Source organism: Eulemur rufifrons, chromosome 7 (genome assembly GCF_041146395.1).
Source record: "Eulemur rufifrons isolate Redbay chromosome 7, OSU_ERuf_1, whole genome shotgun sequence".
NCBI lineage: Eukaryota > Metazoa > Chordata > Mammalia > Primates > Lemuridae > Eulemur > Eulemur rufifrons.
In genome coordinates this window covers 261,096,052-261,116,663 of record NC_090989.1, presented here as the reverse complement: position 1 = coordinate 261,116,663, position 20,612 = coordinate 261,096,052, and the positions used below count along the sequence as shown (strand labels likewise).

General features: G+C 34.6%; 1 protein-coding gene across 1 annotated transcript in view; it reads right to left on the bottom strand.

The window, feature by feature from the left end:
• The window catches only part of FSD1L (fibronectin type III and SPRY domain containing 1 like), a 59,831-nt gene that overhangs the window by 26,418 nt on the left and 12,801 nt on the right, over nucleotides 1-20,612 (bottom strand). Inside the window, exons 4-7 of the mRNA XM_069472150.1 lie at nucleotides 19,164-19,295; nucleotides 15,173-15,274; nucleotides 7,996-8,018; nucleotides 3,096-3,217 (exon numbers count right to left, since the gene is read on the bottom strand). Coding sequence (XP_069328251.1) covers nucleotides 3,096-3,217; nucleotides 7,996-8,018; nucleotides 15,173-15,274; nucleotides 19,164-19,295 — 379 coding nt within the window. The remainder of the gene's footprint in view (nucleotides 1-3,095; nucleotides 3,218-7,995; nucleotides 8,019-15,172; nucleotides 15,275-19,163; nucleotides 19,296-20,612) is intronic.

Sequence of the window (20,612 nt, the reverse complement as noted above, 5' to 3'; positions counted from 1 at the left end):
CAGAAATCAATGAAACTGAAAATAGGAGATCCATAGAGAAAAATCATGAAACCAAAAGCTGGTTCTTTGAAAAGATCAATAAAATCAGTAAATCTCTAGCCAGACTAAGAAAAGAGAGAGGACACAAATTAATAATATCAAAAATGAAAGAGGAGGTATCACCACACATCCCATGGACATTAAAAAGGTAATTAAGGAATATGATAAACAACTCTATATCCACAAATTTGAAAACCTAAATTAACCAATTCTATGAAACACACAATCTGCCAAACTCACACATGAAAAACAGACATTCTGAATAGGCCTATACCTATTAATGAAATTGACTCAATAATTAATAATCTTCCAAAACAAAAAGCACCAAACCCAGATGTGTTCACTTTTAAGGAAGAAATTATACCAATTCTCTACAATCTCTTTCAGAAGAAAGCAGCAGAGGGAACACTTCCTAACTCATTCTATGAGGCCAGCATTACCCTAAAATCAAAACTGATAAGAAGATATTACAGGAAAAGAAAACTATAGACAAATATCTCTCATAAACACAGATGCAAAAATATCCTCAACAAAATATTAACAAATCAAATCCAACAATGTATAATAAGAATTATTCACTTAATCAAGTTGAATTTATTCGAAGTATGCAAGGCTGGTTCAACATTTGAAAACTGATTAATGTAACTCATCACATCAACAAGCTAAAAAAGAAAATATCTTGATCATATCAATAGAGGCATAAAAAGCATTTGACAAATTCCAACATTCATTCATAATAAAAACTCCCAGTAAAATAGGAATAGAAGGGAACTTCCTCAACTCAACTTAATAAGGAATATCTACAAGAATACCCTGTAACTAAAATCATGCTTAATGGTGAGAAACTCAAAGCTTTCCCACTAAGATCAGGAACAAGGCAAGTATGCCCCCTCTCACCACTTCTTTCAACATGGTACTGGAAATCCTAGCTAATGCAGTAAGACAATAAAAGGAAATAAAAGGTATTCAGATTGGGAAGAAAGAAAGAAAACTTTGTTCACAGATGACATGATCATCTATGAAGAAAAGCCAAAAGAATCAACAACAATCAAAAAAAACCTCCTGGAACTAATAAGTGATTACAGCACAGTTGCAAGATTAATATACAAAACTCAATCACTTTCCTACATACCAGCAACAAACAAGTGGAATTTGAAATTGAAACACAACACCATTTACATTAGCACCCCAAAAATGAAATACTTAGGTATAAATCTAACAACATACGTTCAAGATCTATGTGAGGAAAACAACAAAACTCTAATGAAAGAAATCAAAGAAGAACTAAATTAATGGAGAGATATTCCATATTCATAGGTAGGAATACTCAATGTTCTTAAGACGTCAGTTCTTCCCAACTTGATTTAGAAACATAAAACCTTGGTTAACTGGTAATCAGTGGAATTTTGATACTACCACCTCAAATTTTCAAATATAAAAGAAAATCCAGCCTTTTGTCAATGAAATTTTAAGTGTCACACTGAAATGACCAAACTATTTTAAATTACCTGGTATGCCAAACAAAACTTTAAAAAATGTTTATTTCCCCTTCAATGTCAGTTTCACACTTAAGTAGAGCCCTGTAAATAAAAATATAGTGATTCCAAAAGGCCAATGTATGGCAGATACCCAACAAGTATACTTTCTTCCTCTACAACTCCAGTTCTTTCTCTCATCTTTTCCTTCTATAAACTGCTCTGGAAATTCTAATCTATATCATACAAGTTAATACCTCACTGTGCTACCCTTATTAGGTTCCAGTTTAGTGCTATAACTATTAACCTTGTCTTTCCAATTATATTTTAAAGTGTATGACAGTATATTCAGAGAAGAAAAGAATGGTTTCACATGATCAACACTCCTTATTCAAAAACAGCTGACCTCAAAAAAAAAAAAAGTAGTTGTAAGTAAAATACTTCACTTTCAAGAGATTCCTTGACCTCCCAAATCACCACATCCAAATAGTTTTAGCTATCAAATCAACATTACTTGATGCTAAAAAAATAAAATACCAACCAAAAGGTTCTGCTACGGTTTGAATATGATTTGTTCCCATCAATACTCATGTTGAGGTTTGGTCCCGAAAATGGCACTGTTGGAAGGTGGTATCTTTAAGAGGGATTAGGATGGATTAATGTCTTTCTCAGAAGACTGTGTTAGTTCTCTCAGAAATAGATTAGTTCCCATGAGAGCGGATAAAAGTTATAAAGCAAGGTTGCTTCTCTTGTTTTGCCCTTTTCACATATGCCCGGTTCCCCTCTGCTGTGTTTTCACACAGCACAAGGCCCTCACCAGAAGCCACCAAATGCTGCTGCTCAATCTTGAACTTCCCAACCTGCAGAGCCAGGGACTAAATATACCTCTTTTCTTTATAAATTATTCAGTCTCAGGTGTTCTCTTATGGCAATACAAAACAGACTAGGACAGATCCCTAACTGGCTCTTTCACATATGTGGGCAGTAATTTAGGACTCAAATGGTTTTGGCTACTGCACTGTCCTCATACTAATACTCCAATAAACCAATGTTAACATATTACTGCAAATAAAGTTCCATCTGAGCTAACAACCACCACAACAATAATAGTAATGATGGCAGCTAACATTCATTGAGTTTTAACTATGTGCCAGGTATTACCACAAGTGCTTTAGAGGTATCATTTCACTTAACGCTTATAAAAACCCTAGAAAAATAATATGACACGTTAAAGATGTAGAAAATGAGGCAAGTTAAGTAACTTGTTCAAGATTACATAGCAAGTAAGTAGCAGGATTCAAACCTAAGAAGCCTGGCCTCAATCCCAGGCTTGGTCACTATCATGCAATACTGCTGCTTCCCTCTGCAAAGCTAGCAATGAAAGATAACCCTTAATGGAATTCCTAAATGGAATTTTTACTACCATAAAAATCTCTAAAAATAAAAACTAGCAAATTTGATTATTCCTTAACTGAATGAAGGAAAAAAATCATACTATACTTCCTTAATATTTACATATCAATGTTCATTGCAGAAAAAAAAGTTTTTATATAAAACTTTACATGTAATACCTGTATTTACCTGGCAAAAACTTCAAAGTTTGCAGCATCTGTCTTTCCTGAGAGAAATCCACCATTAAGTGAGTCATGTTGTCACTGACCTTTGGTTTCAAAGAAAGGCGAAAGGCTGAAGCCATTGTGACTCTACAGTAAACACAAACATACTTTTTAAAATAAAAGAATAGAAAGTATCAGATCATTATTTAATTTATAAAATGAAAAGGAAGAAATTATATCACCCTAATGATTTCAGAGACTATGACAAAGGTAAAAAGTCAAACAGAAATTTGCTCTTAGAGTCTTTTAAAAATTAACTAAAAACCTGAAAAATGCCTTTTAATTTAAAGACCTTTAAGACTTCTTAGCAACTTTCCTCCAGCCAGTTTTATAAAATTGTACATATGCAAATATCACAAGAAACAAACATCCAATTTAATCTTTAACAGACCAAATATTCACCTAAACCTCTGCACATTCAATCTCACTTGACTTCCTGATGCCAGCCTCACTCCTTTTCACATGCCAAATAATGAACTTAAATACACCCTAATTCAAACTTTCTCCCTAGTAGTCAGAGCTACCCCATTCACCCTCAGATAAGAGTAGAGGTGACTGACCTAATACTGTATAGCTTGGTAGCTGCTAAAGATAGGCCATGGATGAGAAAGAAGAGAAGGGAAATCACAATTAGTGAATACCATACTGGTAGGTGTCACTATGATCAACATCTGCTACACAGAAGCACAATACAAGAAATAGCCTTGTGACACTATATGCCATGGAAATAACAGGAGTTAAACAAACATTTATTGGATGAAATGTGGAGTGAAACACACACACAAAAAATGAAGCCAAACCAGACCTCACTTATAGGGAAACTGTTGTCAATTAAAAGTGGAGATTAAAAGAAACTCTCTTACTCTATAAATTTGTAATTTTATCCCAAATTTCAAGTTTTCATAGTACTGTAAATTTCCGCAGGTATCACAAAGTAAGTCCCTTACTATTTTTGGTCAAAGAATAATACAGATGTACTATGCGTGAACAATGTCCTCCTGGTAGCTAATTTGGGAGAGAAAGTAAATAGAGCTGGTGGGACAAAGGGAATACCAGACCTAGTCAATCAGATCTGCCAAATCTATCCTAGAGATCAATGATATGAAAGATGTCAAACTTGTATTCGCTTACATGGGATGAAATATGTCAAACTGTTGCTGTATTCAACTATTTTGCTACATTTTAAAACTATGAAAGTAATCACTTCATTTAATAGTTATCAATGAGTAAACATCCATTGATCTATTTATCAAAAAGCAAGTGCTGTAATGAAATACAATTTATGGGGAAGGGAACACACACTGACTAAACACATACTACATGCCAGGTATAATGCTGAGTATTTCACACTCATTACATTAAGCTATTGGTTTTCAAATAATAAATTTCAAATTATATCAATAAGAAGTTAGAAACAAATATTAAGTCTTACATATGTTGTTTTTTAAAGCTCCACGTATCTTTTGATTTGAAGTCTTCTGAAACAGCTATATTCAGATAGGTACTTAATAAATGCTCACTGAATCAGTGAATTGGTTTGAACCTACTTGGTTTTTCTAAACCTGACCAACTACTTAAATGTTTACTGAGAAATGTTGAGAAAAAAATATGTGCAAGCAGGTTAGAGAATTTTACATCTGAAAACCCATAAAATCTGTAAAACTCGATTTAATCACTATGTCCTCAAAGAAAAAAAATGTTCCCAAAAGTGCATTAGAAAGGCTTAATAGGCCGGGCGCGGTGGCTCACGCCTGTAATCCTAGCACTCTGGGAGGCCAAGGCGGGTGGATCGCTCGAGGTCAGGAGTTCGAGACCAACCTGAGCAAGAGCGAGACCCCGTCTCTACTAAAAATAGAAAGACATTATACGGACAACTAAAAATCTATATAGAAAAAATTAGCCGGGCATAGTGGCGCATGCCTGTAGTCCCAGCTACTCGGGAGGCTGAGGCAGTAGGATCGCTTAAGCCGAGGAGTCTGAGGTTGCTGTGAGCTAAGCTGACTGCCACGGCACTCACTCTAGCCTGGGCAACAAAGTGAGACTCTGTCTCAACAAAAAAAAAAAAAAAAAAAAAGAAAGGCTTAAAGCCTATAAAACAAGAATAGTCACCCTTATTTTCTAGTCAATGCAACTCTAACTTTCCATGAAACAGTCTAGATATACAACAATGCTAGAATGTTTCAAAAGACTGAACTTTCTTTTTTGGAGACAGGTTCTTGCTCTGTCACCCAGGCTAGAGTTCAGTGGGTGTCATCACAGTTCACTGCAGCCTGGAACTCCTGGGCTCAAGCGATCCCCCTGCCTCAACCTCCACAGTAGCTGAGACTACTGGTGAGTGCTGCCACACCTGGCTAATTCTTTTATTTTTGTAGAGATGGGGTCTCGCTGTGTTGCTCAGGCTGGTCTTGAACTCCTGGCCTCAAGCAATCCTGCCACCTTGGCCTCCCAAAGTACTAGGATTATAGGTGTGAGCCACCTCACTCGACCTTAAAAGACTGAACTTTTATTCTTAAACTGAATATATTTAGACAACTATTCCTTAAAGCCCAAACTAAAAATCTAAAATTCATGGATCATTCTCTACACTACAAGATCCATGTGGTTAGGTATGTTTTAATTCACTTTGACTTTCTTGGTTTACTTCTAATAGTACAGCTGAATTCAAGGGTCCCTCCCTCCTAGTTTTATTTTTAAAAAGAGAAAATAATGGCAAAGCATAGAAACACTTTTAATTTCCTCAAACTACCTAATTAACTGGATGCTCTCCTTCATGGCCCCTCACTTTTAAAACCAATAACTCCCACAATATACCTCAACTTACCATCTTCCAATATTACTAAGTGCCCAGAAATATACATTAGTGATTTGCAAAGTTCTAGAGATATGATATTATCTTCTCATTTCTGTCCTTAGTTTTCCTTCTCACTCCTGCTTCTCTATATAACTTCTATCATAGCAAATGATAAATACTGAGTTTTCATAGGTACTTTCATTTTTTATATTTGATTCCCTGCTCAGATATGTTACATACGCTCCTTTAAAATCCATCTCTGCCCTTACGTTAATATAAGAGAATAATCCTTTCTTTGCTTGGTGAAAATAATTATTTTATTATGATTACATGTTTAAATTATTTTTATATTATAAATGACAATGATGAAATCCTAGCAGCTCACTTTTTGGGAATACCTAAAAACTGTATCAGAGAAACTTAGACATTATGAAGCTAAAAATCGAGTTAAAAAAATTAAGCCTAGAGCCAGAAATGTTCCTCAAGCAGAAAGTAAAAATGTTATGGGAAGCCAAAAATCAAGTGTAGGCTTTGAACAAAAAAACAAACAAAAAAAATGGAGTTTGCCCAAATCCTAATTCCTGAGATCACCTGGATACTGATGAAATTAAGTCAAGAGACTGGTTTAGAAGAGGAGACAAAGAAGTAAAACTTCAGTGAAGAATACAGCCATGAAAGCTGGTCCTAAAATTAAATTCTAACAAACAAATCTGGACAAAGAGAAAGAAGTCAGGGTAAGACAGGATCCTGGGAAGCATAGGGCCATATAGAATCTTGAAAGGAGGGAGAGATTTTGCAAGGTCTCTCACAAGGTCTCTGGACAACCCAAAGCCTGATTAGACAGTGACTTCTAATCTAGAAAATCAGGAACCAGAGCAGGATGTAGTAGAATCTAGGAAACAGGAAGTATAATCTAGCCAGGGTGGAAGATGTACCACTTGTAGCAAATTCCAGCCTCTTACAACCCAAATCTACCATATCCAAAAAACTGATCTATCTCGCATCCATTCCTCACACAGCCAATATTTTTCACCTTCAAACTCTCATAATCTTTCTACATCCAGGATTTATAAGAATGATCCATGGCTTTACTGCTTTGCATAAAATATACAAAAAGTATAAAAATTATTATTTGTGCTAAGAACACTATGACTATCATGAGAATACTGCCTCTAGTCAAATAAAAGAGAAACCCAGAATAGAAATTTTTAGCCAAGATTAACAGTAAGACCTTGGTTTTCACATAATCCATAATGAATATTTTTATGAATTATCTGATGAAGAATAATTGAACCTAGGATTCAAAGTGGTACTTTGATGAGCTAGGCCTTTCAGAGAATCTCATGATCCTCAGATGAAAAATTTTAAATGACAATGCTCAGTGACAAGACAGGCAGATCAAAAGCATTCCTTCTGTTTTAACACGATCCAAATGTTGCCAGCAACTCCTTTAGCAAGTTCTAAATTTCTTTTCTTAATTTTGGCTCTACCAATAAGAAAGACCTTTTAAGCCAAAACCTTTAATAATTTTCTTTAATTTACTCTTCCCATAGAATATTAACTAGATAGCGGTGGCATTAGAAATAGAAAGAGATGGCACCAGGAACAGAATGAAATGAGAATACAAAGGTGTTAAACAGGAGGGCAGTGAAGTAGGAGAGCTTTAGCTCCTGAGGACTATTCAAAATGTTGTGACTTCTCAGAAGGTAAGATCCATTTATAAATTTAAGAACAACAAAAAATGCAGTCCAGGTATATTTTTAAATTATTCAAAATAGTTTTCTCTCCATTATTTCAACTAATTAAGAATTGTTCTAAAACTAAAGCTAACTATATTATTATACCAGAAATGAAATTCTTTTGAAGTACATAATTGTCCACAACCATGTTTTTAAAAAATCTTATTGACATAACAGGTATTCCAAGAAGATATACAGAGGACATTGTCTTCATTTTGTACTTGATCATGGAGAATTTTTATTTTAACCAAGATTCTAATAAAAAAACCATTCCTGAATTTCATTTCTGACTTCAGTATTGATACTTAAATAATAATGTAGGTTTTATACCATACCTATCCTTGATCTGTCTGGCAGCCTTGGAGCAAATCAGGGAGAAGAGAAAGAAGGCAGTTAGTACTTTTCATGCAAGTTTCAATGGCAGTGACATGCAAGAAAAGTTAGGATATAAACCCTGTAATTGATTAGTTCATATTCACCAAAACATAAATTACAGAAAATTTGTATAGTTCATACAAGCTTTCATAATGGATGTTATAACTATAGTAAAAAATTCGATCCCATATAAATCACCTTTTAAGGATAAAAATTTAACACTTCGAACTAATCCAGGTGACTATGTATTTCTTACCTTAAGATCATCAAAACAGACCTCTCTTTCATTCAGTCTGACACTCTTCAACTAGAACAATTAGTCTCCTCCTTCATGGGACACACATTTCTATGTATTCTGTTGGTTTTCTTATGCATGTCAAATCTGCTATTTTTTCTTCAGAAATCTCTTTCACTATTTCATAATGGTTGTTCTAAGTTTTCTCTATAAGCTTTTACTGGGCAAGGGATTCTGAAAGCTTGCCTGTTAACAAATAAAGCTAGGCTACAGTTGTACAAATCTTTACTCTGAACAAAATTATAATGGCAGAAATTCGGACAAGGAGACACCAGAGAAATACCGCTAGCAATGGGGTCTTTCCCTTTGATGATGTCACAGAAGCTACCAACTTAAACCTATTATACATAAGATGTCTTTTTTCCCCCCATTTTTGAAAATGCAAGCACAAGTTTAGGAAGGGGACACGGCTATTTCTTGGTGCTGTCCAGTCACAGAAAAATAATAAAAAAACACACAAAAACTGCTGTCCCTTTTATATTTTCATATAATATAGCCAACAAAATTTTTTTTCTCACATTAACCAGTAATCTATACATATGATGTAGCTATGGCTGTTTTGCTTGACACTCTATCTACAGTGCCTAGGATAATGTTTGGGACATAGTAATTCTTAATAATCATTAAATTTAATATTGAATGTTAATTAGATGTATACAGCAATGCTCTGTGGCCTCTCTTTTTCAGTTCTAACATGGTTCCTACTTGCTATTGGTCATTTTTATACTCAACCTAAAATAGTTTAGTCAGTGTACCTTTCTACTCAAAAGAACAGAACTGATTCTTTTTTTTTATTTATTTAAATAAAAGGTAAGCAACGAGGCTTTATTGGAGCGCTCCCCAGGCAAGGGTAATGGGTCCCAAGAGAGGGGCCTGGGCGAGGTTCGTGGGTCCCAAGAGAGGGGCCCGAGAAGTCGTCCAGAATTGAGATTTAAGAGATCAGCATATTATACAGTTCCAGCACAGCACTACTATTAATCAATTCTGTGACCTTATATACTAATCATTCTATTTCTTCACCGAAGGATTTTGATCTTTAATGTTTCTAAAAATCCTTTCCAAGGTCTACAATTCTACAGCAAACCACCAAGTTCTGTGGCATCTATATGTGCCTTAAGTCATGAAATTACCTTTGATACCAGGAATAAAAACTGTTAGGAAAGTTATTTTTTTACATTACTGTCATTATAGCTAGAATTACAAAACAAAGATTTTAATATAAATGTTAAGGGAGGGGAAGAGAGGACTCTTCTCTGCATCTCATGTTTCTTTACATATGGAGGAAGTACCACTAGCACTACTGTCTTGCCTCTCTAGTCCCTCATTTCTCCTGGGGAAGTGATATGACTTATCTGATTATGAGTATGCAAGGAGAAACTAGAAATGAGTAGCTCAGCACCTTCCACTTTTTCTGACAGCTTGCTTGCCCACAGAGAAGATGTATTTGTTCTTTCCCTCTATACCATAAGTTTCATTAAAAGAGGTCCCTGCACCCAGTCACCCTCATATAACTCAGTGATATGAAGAAGACATTGTTTTTTAAATCAACCACAATGATTCGATTTTGGTCCAATGTGCATGCATGCAAAGTTTTCATGGGATCACTTCATATCCCACGATGTTTTTGAAAAACCAGAAAAGGAATTAATGAAAAGCCAAATAATGATCTAGGAAAAACTGTTGTCCCGTGTATTTACATATAATACACCCAGTTGGTAAAACTGAAAACTCTGTGGCTTCTCTTTCATTTAGGTTCAAATTTTATTGTACATACATTCTATAAATGCAGGAGGGGTTGAAGAAGTTATTCTGTGCAATGATAACAGGATAGAGTCTCAAATTCTGAAGATATTTCTTTAAAGGTGGTCCTAATTCCAAGAAATGTCTTAAATTGGAAAATAATTTTTTTCTGGAATTCCTTCTTCTAAAGCAAAAAGCTGTTCAAAAGATATACATTACTATATTGCTTGATTCCTCTATGTTTCTATTTCAAAAGTGGTGAATTTTGTCAATTAAAAATATCTGTTTAATAAATACCAACTGATCCCAGGACTTCCTACTGCTCTGTTGCCAAACATTTATTTTTATCTACATAACTCCACTTAGTGAATTATAAAGAAGCCTCAGTGAATGCTTAGGCTTATTTTTAGGTTACAGTTATATCATTTATAATTTTATTATAAATTATATCATTTATAATTTATATTATTGGAAAGCATTAGTCATATTACTTTGCTCACCATCACTACTTAGATCTACTGAAATCTTTTTTGCCAACACTTCATTACTCTGTATGAGAGAGAGCTCTTTCTTTTCTCCACTCCCTTTCCTTCCCTCCCTCTCTCCCTTTCCTTCCTTCCCCTCTTCCCTTTCCTCTCTCCTTCTTTCCCTTCCCTTTCCTCCCTCCCTCTCATTCCCTGTTTCTCATTCCCTCCCTCTATCTCTAAGTTAATTTTTTAAAATAAATATTACAATTCTAATCCCTTAACTTTAATCTTTAATCAGTCATAAGAATCTGTCACCTAAACCAAACTTCCTTAAGTAGAACTGTATTAAGAGTACAATGCAGAAGTAATCACAGGGTTCTTCATAACTGCCAAATAAGTATGAAGTTAAACCTGACCTTTTTCCAATCTGTTTTCAATCTGCAATAAGTAAATATAGTAACTATTTTTTTCTATGCATTTATCAAGCACTTTGAAGATTAAGTACCTACCTTATTGTTTCTATATTTCTTCTTAATATCATCCTTTTTATAAAAAAAGAGAAAGAGTGATAGCCTCAAAATGTTATTTTCCTTTAGGCAAAAATATCAGCCTTTGAAAAAAACCAAATCGCACACCACCTGATTCCATACGCTAGAAGTTTTATATTTTCTATACATATATTAATCTATTTATTATTTGAAAGTATTTGTCACAAAGTCACAGTAAATAACTATGAAATAAAGTGGTACATATATCTGCTTTATGACTAAGCACACTTGTATAACAGGAGATTGCATTTCTGTCAGACATAAACACCCACAGATGAAATAAAGGTGAAAAATCACAGCTTGAGCCATGCTAAACAAATATTTAGATTTGTTTTTAAACTGTAATCAAAACTGAAAGATTCATGCTTTTGTTGAAGGTCCTCTCCTTTCCCAGCATTCCTGACTTCAGCATAGGGATTGAGCTTCTGTCAAAACTTTTGCTCCCTTCAAAGTACTAGTGAGCTTCCACCTGACCCCTCTCCTTCTTTACTCCTCCCAGTGGTCAGAGCCTGACACTTGCTGGACAATAATCCAGTGGTGAATTCAGTGAGTCAGAAGCGGGAAATACACTAAACCCATTCTCCCTTTCATCTGTGATCAAATGCAGAAGACACTATTCCCCTTTCACCTTACTCTGTACTTTCTATTCCATCGTTGGCACCCCTGGGTAGGAAACCATTCTCTTCCGTCTAGTTTGATAACTGGATTACATGCAGCAAGGTTGTGAAGGCTAATCAGTTATATTGACTTGGAAATCATTCCACTGACCCAGCTCTTTTCGTAGGGAGAATTCGTGATCTAAATTCAGGGTGGGAATAGGAATACAGTTTTAGCAAAGGATCTACGCAGTGTTCTGCAGGCCAGCTATTAGCAGGGAACCCAGATTTGTGGGGTGTTGGCTACATGTATATCTAGTAAGTAATCATCTGGACCCCACTGGCTGGTGATCCTTCTGCTTATATTTACTACTAACCAAACTTCTAGGAGTTTAAAAAAATTAGTAAGGTCTGTTCTAAAATCCTTTCCCATTTGTGCTATTCTTAATTGTTCACTTTCAGATTGCATAATGCTGGTAAACAGTATAGCTTCATATTCAGTTCTCATACTGGATACTGCAAGATGATAATTTAAATATTAGAACTTAAAATACTCATTTTTAAGATAACGAAGTATGAAAAGACACATTGCCTGGATTTTGAAATATGCTATTTTTTTGTCCCCATGAGCTATTTATAATCTTACTTAAGCATTTTAATATGGTATATTCACAATAGGATACCTTAAAAGAATTTTTTTCCAGATATCTATACTGCTAGTCTAATAATTAATCTTCAAAGTCATTTCTCCCTATTCTTTCAGCAACTAGGTGTTTAAGGCAGGCCTGTAGTCCATGCAAGCTGGCTAGGAAATTGAATTTAGTTTTTGACTTAGAATCAAATCATTATCTGGATACTATCTGGACGTATCAAGAAAATAACTGCAAGCAACTCTCAGTTAAGCATTTTTCTTGAATGATAAACTCAGATTTCTGGCTAGGAAACACTGAAAAATACAGTCATGTGTCGCATAAGTTTGTTTCCATCAACAATGGACAGCATACACGATGGTGGTCCCGTAAGATAATGACACCGTAATTTTACTGTATCTTTTCTATGTTTAGATACACAAATACTGGCCATTGTATTACAATTACCTACAGTATTCAATACAGTAACAGGTGAGTAGCCTACGAGCAACAGGCTATACCAATAGGCTAGGTGTGTAGTAGGCTATACTGTCTAATTTTATGTAAATACCCTCTGTGATGTGTGCACAACCACAAAATCACCAATGACACATTTCTTAGAACATATCTCTGTTGTTAAGCGACACATGACTGTAATTCATTTCACCACATCTCCAAATAGTTTAAGCTACATAAGCAGTACTTTAAAGTGCTGGAAGACAAGATCAAAATAGTAAGATAGAAGCAGTAAAATGGCATATTAACAAAATATAGTTAAACCACAATATGATTTGTTTTATCACAAGTTTTCCAATTTACAATCTGTTGGGAACAAGTTTTTATGAAAACAAAGCTGGAAAGAACAAAGGACAAAGAAAGAGAAAGGGGTAGCATTTAGGAGAAAGAAGAGAGAAGAACTCTGAAAATGTCAATAGAAAGAGAAACTTGGGAGAAATAAACTTTTATCACAGTTTTTCCAAGTATCAGCCCCTATTTAAATCAGAATCCTACTTAAATACAACTGGATTCAAGTTATTTTTGAGTATTTGTATCCACATTTTATGGTTTTCCTGTCTTCTCCCTCACTGTCAGCTGTTAATTCTTGCTATGATTATGCCTCTAACACACTAGAAGCGGAATCTGTTGACAACTAGGGAACAAAGAAAAAAACTAAAAAATTTAGTAGTGCCAAGTACAAATTAATAGTCAACAGATTCTGAGAAACTATCTCGAATAGAGACTATTACCACCTCCTGTCCATGAACTCTGTGACACTCATTTTGATGACTCAGACATCTTTTGCTTTCTTCATGTTTCTTAGCTATGTTTCAGATATTTAATGTTTATCACACAGATGCACTCTACATAGGTGACATATTGTATTTTTAAAGTACTTTAAAGTATGATCCATTTCTCTCATAATTCCTTTATATAAGTCTGACTAAGTGCAAACGTAAACTTCTTTACAACACACCTTTACAAATGTAAGAATTAGTGCACTGGTTTATAGCAAAAGAAGTTTCGTTTTGATTCATTTTGTTAAAAGAAGAAATCAAGTTTTAAGGTTCAATTTTAAAATGCAGAGATGTTAAGCTGGCAAATGTTACCTTCTCAAGGAAGTTTTTTCTACCTTCGAATTCACAGAAAAATTATAAAATGAAAACAGTAACTGGACACAAATGGCTTATGACACCACCTTTTTAACACCAATGCAGCTCACTACATAGTCAACAAAGACAAAGTAATAACATCAAACTCAAATCTTATCTTGGTAACTACTTAGAAATATTTTGATAACTATATAGTTTAATATCTCATTCTTTTCACACCATTTTAATATAGTCTACATTTCTGAGTTTTGATTTGATAAACTGGTAATCATTTTAAATACCCTACTTAAAATAAGAATTAGAATTTAGAATTCACAATCCCTTAAACACCATGATCTAAGTTAAAATATTAGCAAGCTTCTTGCTCTACTCTTCATATTTTCATACTAAACGTACCCCTTAAGCAAGGATCTGCATTTTCATATTTTGATAAACATTCCAGTACTTAAGCAAAGCAGTGGTAACTTTAGGTGCAATAATAAATCTCACAAAATAGCAGTGCTCATATGCATCAAGGGATGATGTTTTCCCAACAGCCCATAAAAAGAAATACAAAACAGATTATTTTATTTATTTATTTATTTTTGGAGACAGAGTCTCACTCTGTTGCTCAGGCTAGAGAACAGTGGCATCAACATAGCTCACCGCAACCTCAAACTCCTGGGCTCAAGTGATCCTTGTGCTTCAGCCTCCCAAGTAGCTGGGACTATAGGCCTGCATCACCATGCCCAGTTAATTTTTCTATTTTTTGTAGAGATGGGGTCTCACTCTTGCTCAGCCTGGTATCAAACTCCTGGCCTCAAGCAATCCTCCCACCTCGGCCTCCCAGAGTGCTAGGATTACAGGCATAAAACACCACACCTGGCCGAAACTGATTTTTAAACATGTTAATAGTATTATCAATCTTCGTTCCTTAGTCATAACATGTTTATAACAAATGTATGATTCAGTTCAAGTACACAAGTATCTTTAAAACAAATTACCAAATTTCCAACAGGGATATAAACTGAAAAAGAAAACTTGACTCATCTGAACTGAATGGTAAAGAAAAATTAAACTTAAATAATTAGTTTGTTCACAATCCCAAAGATACATACTCCTAAGTGTCTACTTTGGAATAAATGAATAGCTAGCATTTTGCTTATCAAGAAACCCCAAGCCTTTTTAGTATTAAAAATTACTAAACAAATTAAAGAGGAAAACAGCTTTTTTAAAATATTACTTTAGTGTATTAGTGTAATTTTTTTTGTACCTTTGAAAATTCTTCAGGTTCCTTTATATCTAATGACCTTGTCGCAAATTCTAGTAGTTCTTCAGAGTTCTCCAGGGCATTGTTACATTGACTAATCTGACTCTAGGGAAAAAAAAAAACCTAAATTATGAAAATGAAGTTTTCTATTGCCATCAGAATCTTAAATATATTGTTATAATGAACTTACAAATAATTTTAATAGCAATAATTAAGCAAAAATATTTCAGAGAGCTATTGAAACAAGATAATCAAGACTAGTCATACATACAACAAATTTTAATTATTTTAATATTTTGTAGCTCTTTCCGGAATTTATCCAAAACAGCTTAACTACATAAAGTTATACTCATCATTTAAAATAAAAAGGAAATAAAGCAATTATAAATAACTGGGGCCAAATTTAGATAAAGATTCTCCTCAATCAGGGTATTCAAAAAACTATCTACAATTTAAATTAAAATATCAAAATAATCTATCTGCAGACAACACCTTACATGGAATGAAGACTCAATTTCTTGATATTTAACTGTTTAAGGTGAAGTTTATAAATGCAGGTACAGATACATTCAGTTGAGCACATTCTTAGTACTCATCACACTACCCAAGTAATGCATACTACTATAAATGCTAATTTATAGTTTCAATGACTAGACAGCACAGGAACCACAATGCAAGTATCTGGGAGTCAAAAGGAATGAAGAGGAACAAAAGATGGAAAATGTTATAGTGCTGTGCTGTCTTCATCACTCATATATTAACTCCACCTAACACAATCTTTCTTATTCAGCCCTCCCTCTCTCTTTTTCTATCAATTGTAGGTCATGTGAAAAGATTGTTAGTGATACCTTCAAACAAAGAAACAGACCTATTTCTAAGCTTTTAAATGTATCTACCATTCTTCTTCAGAATATTTATTACTATCTATTTCATATTCAAATTTACTTATTGTCCCCTTAAGAGTAGCACTAAAGATAAACACTGACTCATTTACTCACTTTATTGGTTTCTGATGTGTTCTACTATTTTAATTCGGAAAAGTGAAATATCCTATTTGTAGATGAGCTTTATGAAAGGTTTAAGCAAAATCACTGAGAACAAAATGGTAGGCATAAACGGTCTATGTAGGATCAATGAGACAGATAAAGTCAATATAGTGTTAAAGTCAAAAATACCAAGAAGAATAAGGAATATGGCCGGGCATAGTGGCTCATGCCTGTAATCCTAGCACTCTGAGAGGCGAGCCAAGAGGATTGCTTGAGGTCAGGAGTCCAACACCAGCCTGACCAAGAGCAAGACCCCATCTCTACTAAAAATAGAAAGAAATTAGCTGGACAACTAAAAATAGATAAATTAGCCAGGCATGGTGGCACACCTGTAGTCCTAGCTACTCGAGAGGCCGAGGCAGGAGGATTGCTTGAGCCCAGGAGTTTGAGGTTGCTGTGAGCTAGGCTGATGCCATGGCACTCTAGCCCAGGTGACACAGTAAGAAAGACTCTGTCACAAAAAAAAAAAAAAAAAAAGAGAATAAGGAATATATCTTAAGGAATTATTAAAAGTAAAAGTGTCCAATATGAGGTCAAAGTTTGAGATAAAATAGTATCTTACTCTAAGAAATGCTATGGATTTGAAAGAGAAAGTACTGGGAGGGAAGAGGGAAAGTTTGAGATTAAGCAGCTGGATGTTTAAAGGCCATTACAAACTGGTGCTGTGAAGAAGGACCTTGGTCCAAGACAGAAGAATAGAAATGTGCACAGGATGAGTTTTGAGTTGGATCTTCAGAAGATTGTGAGCATTCCTTTCTTTTCCAGTATTGTTTGTTTTTTAAATGAATAGATTCCTTATTTATTGAAATTTATGGAAACTTTATGATTAAACTAATTATCCTTGAATGATTTAAGTAATATAACCCCTACTCCTAAATATAAAAAATAAACCACAAATTGGAAAGTATGGACAGACTTGAGAGGATATTTGATCCCTGGAAACTGTATGTGTAGAATGTGTATATAAGAGAGAAAGAGACTATTTGTATTCTTCTATGGCTTTCAGATTCTTAAAGATCTCTATGACCAAACCGACACACAAAAATCTGTTGCATTTCTATATACCAACAATGAGGACTCCAATAAAGAAACTAAAAGAACAACCCCATTTATAAGCATCAAAAAGAATAAAATACTTTGGAGTAAATTTAACTGAGGAGGCAAAAGACTTATGCACTGAAAACTATAAAACACTGCTGAAAGAAATTTAAGAAGACACAAATAAATGGAAGAAGTCCGTGTTCATAGATTGAAAGAATTTGCATTGTCAAAATGTCCATACTACCTGAACAATCTACCAATTCGATGCAATGCCTGTCAAAATTCCAATGACATTTTTTGCAGAAATAGAAAAAAACATTCTAAAATTCATGTGGAACCTTAGGGACCCTGAATTGCCAAAACAATCTTGAAACAGAACAAAGTTAGAGGCCTCAGCACTTCCTGACTTCAAAACACCTGACAAAGGTACAGTAATCAAAACAGTGCGGTACTGGCGTTAAGACATACACATAGACCAATAGAATAGACCAGACAGCTAAAAAAAAATTCCTCACATATACGATCAAATGATCTTTGGCACTCAGAAGGTGCCAAGAACAAACAATGGGAAAGAGACAAACGGTGCTGGGAAAACTGAATATCCACGGGCAAAAGAATGAAGTAGGCCCCTTATTTTACACCATATACAAAAATTAACTAAAAATGGATTAAAGACCTAAACATAAGCCCTAAAACTATAAAACTCCTAAAAGAAAACATAAAGGTAAACTTCAAAACACTGTATTTGGCAATGATTTCTTAGATATGGCAACAAAAGTCCACACAACAAAAGCTAAATAGACAAATGGGACTACATAAAACTTTAAAACTTCTCCCTATCAAAGGAAACAACCAACAGAGTGAAAAGGCAACCTAAAGAATGGGTGAAAATAACCTTACCATATATCTGATAAGGGGTTAATACCCAGAATATATAAAGAACTTCAACAACTTTAAAAAACACACAAGTAACCAATTAAAAGATGGGCAAAGAACCTGAACAGACATTTCTCCAAAGAAAATATGCAGATGGCCAACAAGCACATGAAAAAGATGCTCAACATCACTAATAGAGAAATGCAAATCAAAACCACAATGAAATATCACCTCATACCCAGTATGATGGCCACTATCAAAAAACAGAAAATAACAAGTGCTGGTAAGGATGTGGAGAAATTGGAACCCTTGTGCACTGCTGGTAGGAATGTAAAATGGTACAGCTGCCATGGAAAACAGTATAGTGGTTCCCCAGAAAACTAAAAAGACAATTACAATATGATCCAGCAATCCTACTTCTGAATGTACATATCTAAAAGAATTGAAAACAGGATCTCAAAGAGATATTTGCACTCCCATATTCACTGCAGCATTATTCATTAGAGCTAAGAGGTGGAAGCAGCCCAAATGTCCACAGACAGATGAATGGGTAAAAAAATTTGTATATACATAAGTGAAATATTACTGAACCACAAAAAAGAAGGAAATCTTTGCATATGCTACAACATGGATGAATCTTGAGGATATTATGCTGAGTGAAATAAGACAGTGGCAAAAGGACAAATATTACATGATTCCATTTATGAGATATCTATAGTCAAAATCATGGAACTCATAGTTCAATGGGTATAAAGTTTCCGATTTGTAAGATGAAAAAATTCTAGACATCTGTTAAGAAAACAATGTGAATATATTTAACACTACTAAACTATACACTTAAAAATGGTTAAAAGAGTAAATTTTATTTTTTAAACCACAATTTAAAAAAATTTATGACGAAAACAAAACTAAGAAACATTCTTCTATAAGATAAAGGCAGAGTTACACTCAAAAATCCACTAATTTTTGCTTTCCATAAATCAAGCATTAAATATAGAATTACTCATATTTAAATAGTTGTATGATCTCACCTGTAACTCTTGTGATTTACGAGCTTGTTCCTGCTTGATACTGTTAATCATACTTTCTTTTACCTCATCCAATATAGAGTATAAACTATCAAATTCTTCATCTAACTCTGACAGTATGTTAGAAGAATTTTCCTGTTTAAAAACAAAACAAAACAATGATTTGACTGAAGAGCTATTAAACATTTAAAAACTAAAAGGTATACTCAAAGGAGAGAATAGTTATATTATAAACTACTTTAGCCTAATATAAAAATAAAATTCTAATATTTGATGTGAGGCTTTATTTAAAAAGAGATAAATACTAGAAGCTGGCTGTTAATGTTCACAATACTATTTCAGCCATGCTAATGAGTTAAGTTGCCTTTTATGGCCTCCTAGCCCATACTCTCTACACCTTACTGTTTCCACAGGACAATGTGAAAGGTTGTTTTAAGGTTCACAACTTCATCAAACCCTTCAGTCTCTCAAGCAAACCCTAAACCAGTGGTTCTTAACCTTTGGTGTGTATCAGAATTGTTGGTGAAGCATTTTAATAAAATATTCCAGAGATTTTAATTCAGTAACTCTGAGGAACAGTTTGAGCATACAGGGATGAGGCTCATTTTGTGTAAATTTCATAATCTTTCAGGTTCTCTAAAACTGCAGTCCTCAACCCCAGGGCCACTGACTGGTCTGCAGCCTGTTAGAGACCAGGCGCAAAGGTCCACCATACCCCCACCCATCCCCCCACCCAACCCCCACGCCCTCTCACAGAAAAATTGTCTTCCTTGAAACTTAGGAAGGGCACACAGCAGGAGGTGAGCTGCAGGCAAAGCTTCATCTGTGTTGACAGCCACTCCCCTCCCCATCACTGGCATCACCGCCTGAGCTCTGCCTGCACCCCTGCCATCTGTGGAAAAACTGTCTTCCATGAAACCAATGCCTGGTGCCAAAAAGGTTGGGGACCACTGCTATAAAACACTGCATTAATATACGATAAATATTAGGTCATTAAATATGAAATGTCTGATTTCACATCAAAAGTGTAGTTTATTATATCTCAAGCAAGAAGCAGTACAATTAATCAAATATGCACCTAAACTATTGATACAGTTTTGCCATCTTAACAGTAGCTTGTTTATGCCAGCAGAGAAGCCTGGAGAGCGAGTAGCGATGAAATTGCGAAAGATATTTTCCACAGCTTGTTGAGAATGGAATATTTTTCCTTACAAAAAGTTATCCAAAGCCTGCAACTTTTTTTTGTAGTGTCATGATTTTTCTCTGCTTCTTGGGAGCATTTCCAGCACCACTAGTGGCACTTTGTATAGGTCCCATGGTGTTATTCGAGGTTTATGGTATTGCACTAAACATGATAAAAAAATACGTGAGAACCAGGAGGGATCACTTTCTACTGCATATGCAATTTACTGGAGAGCTGAACTGCTCACTCCCAGATAATCAGAGTGTCAA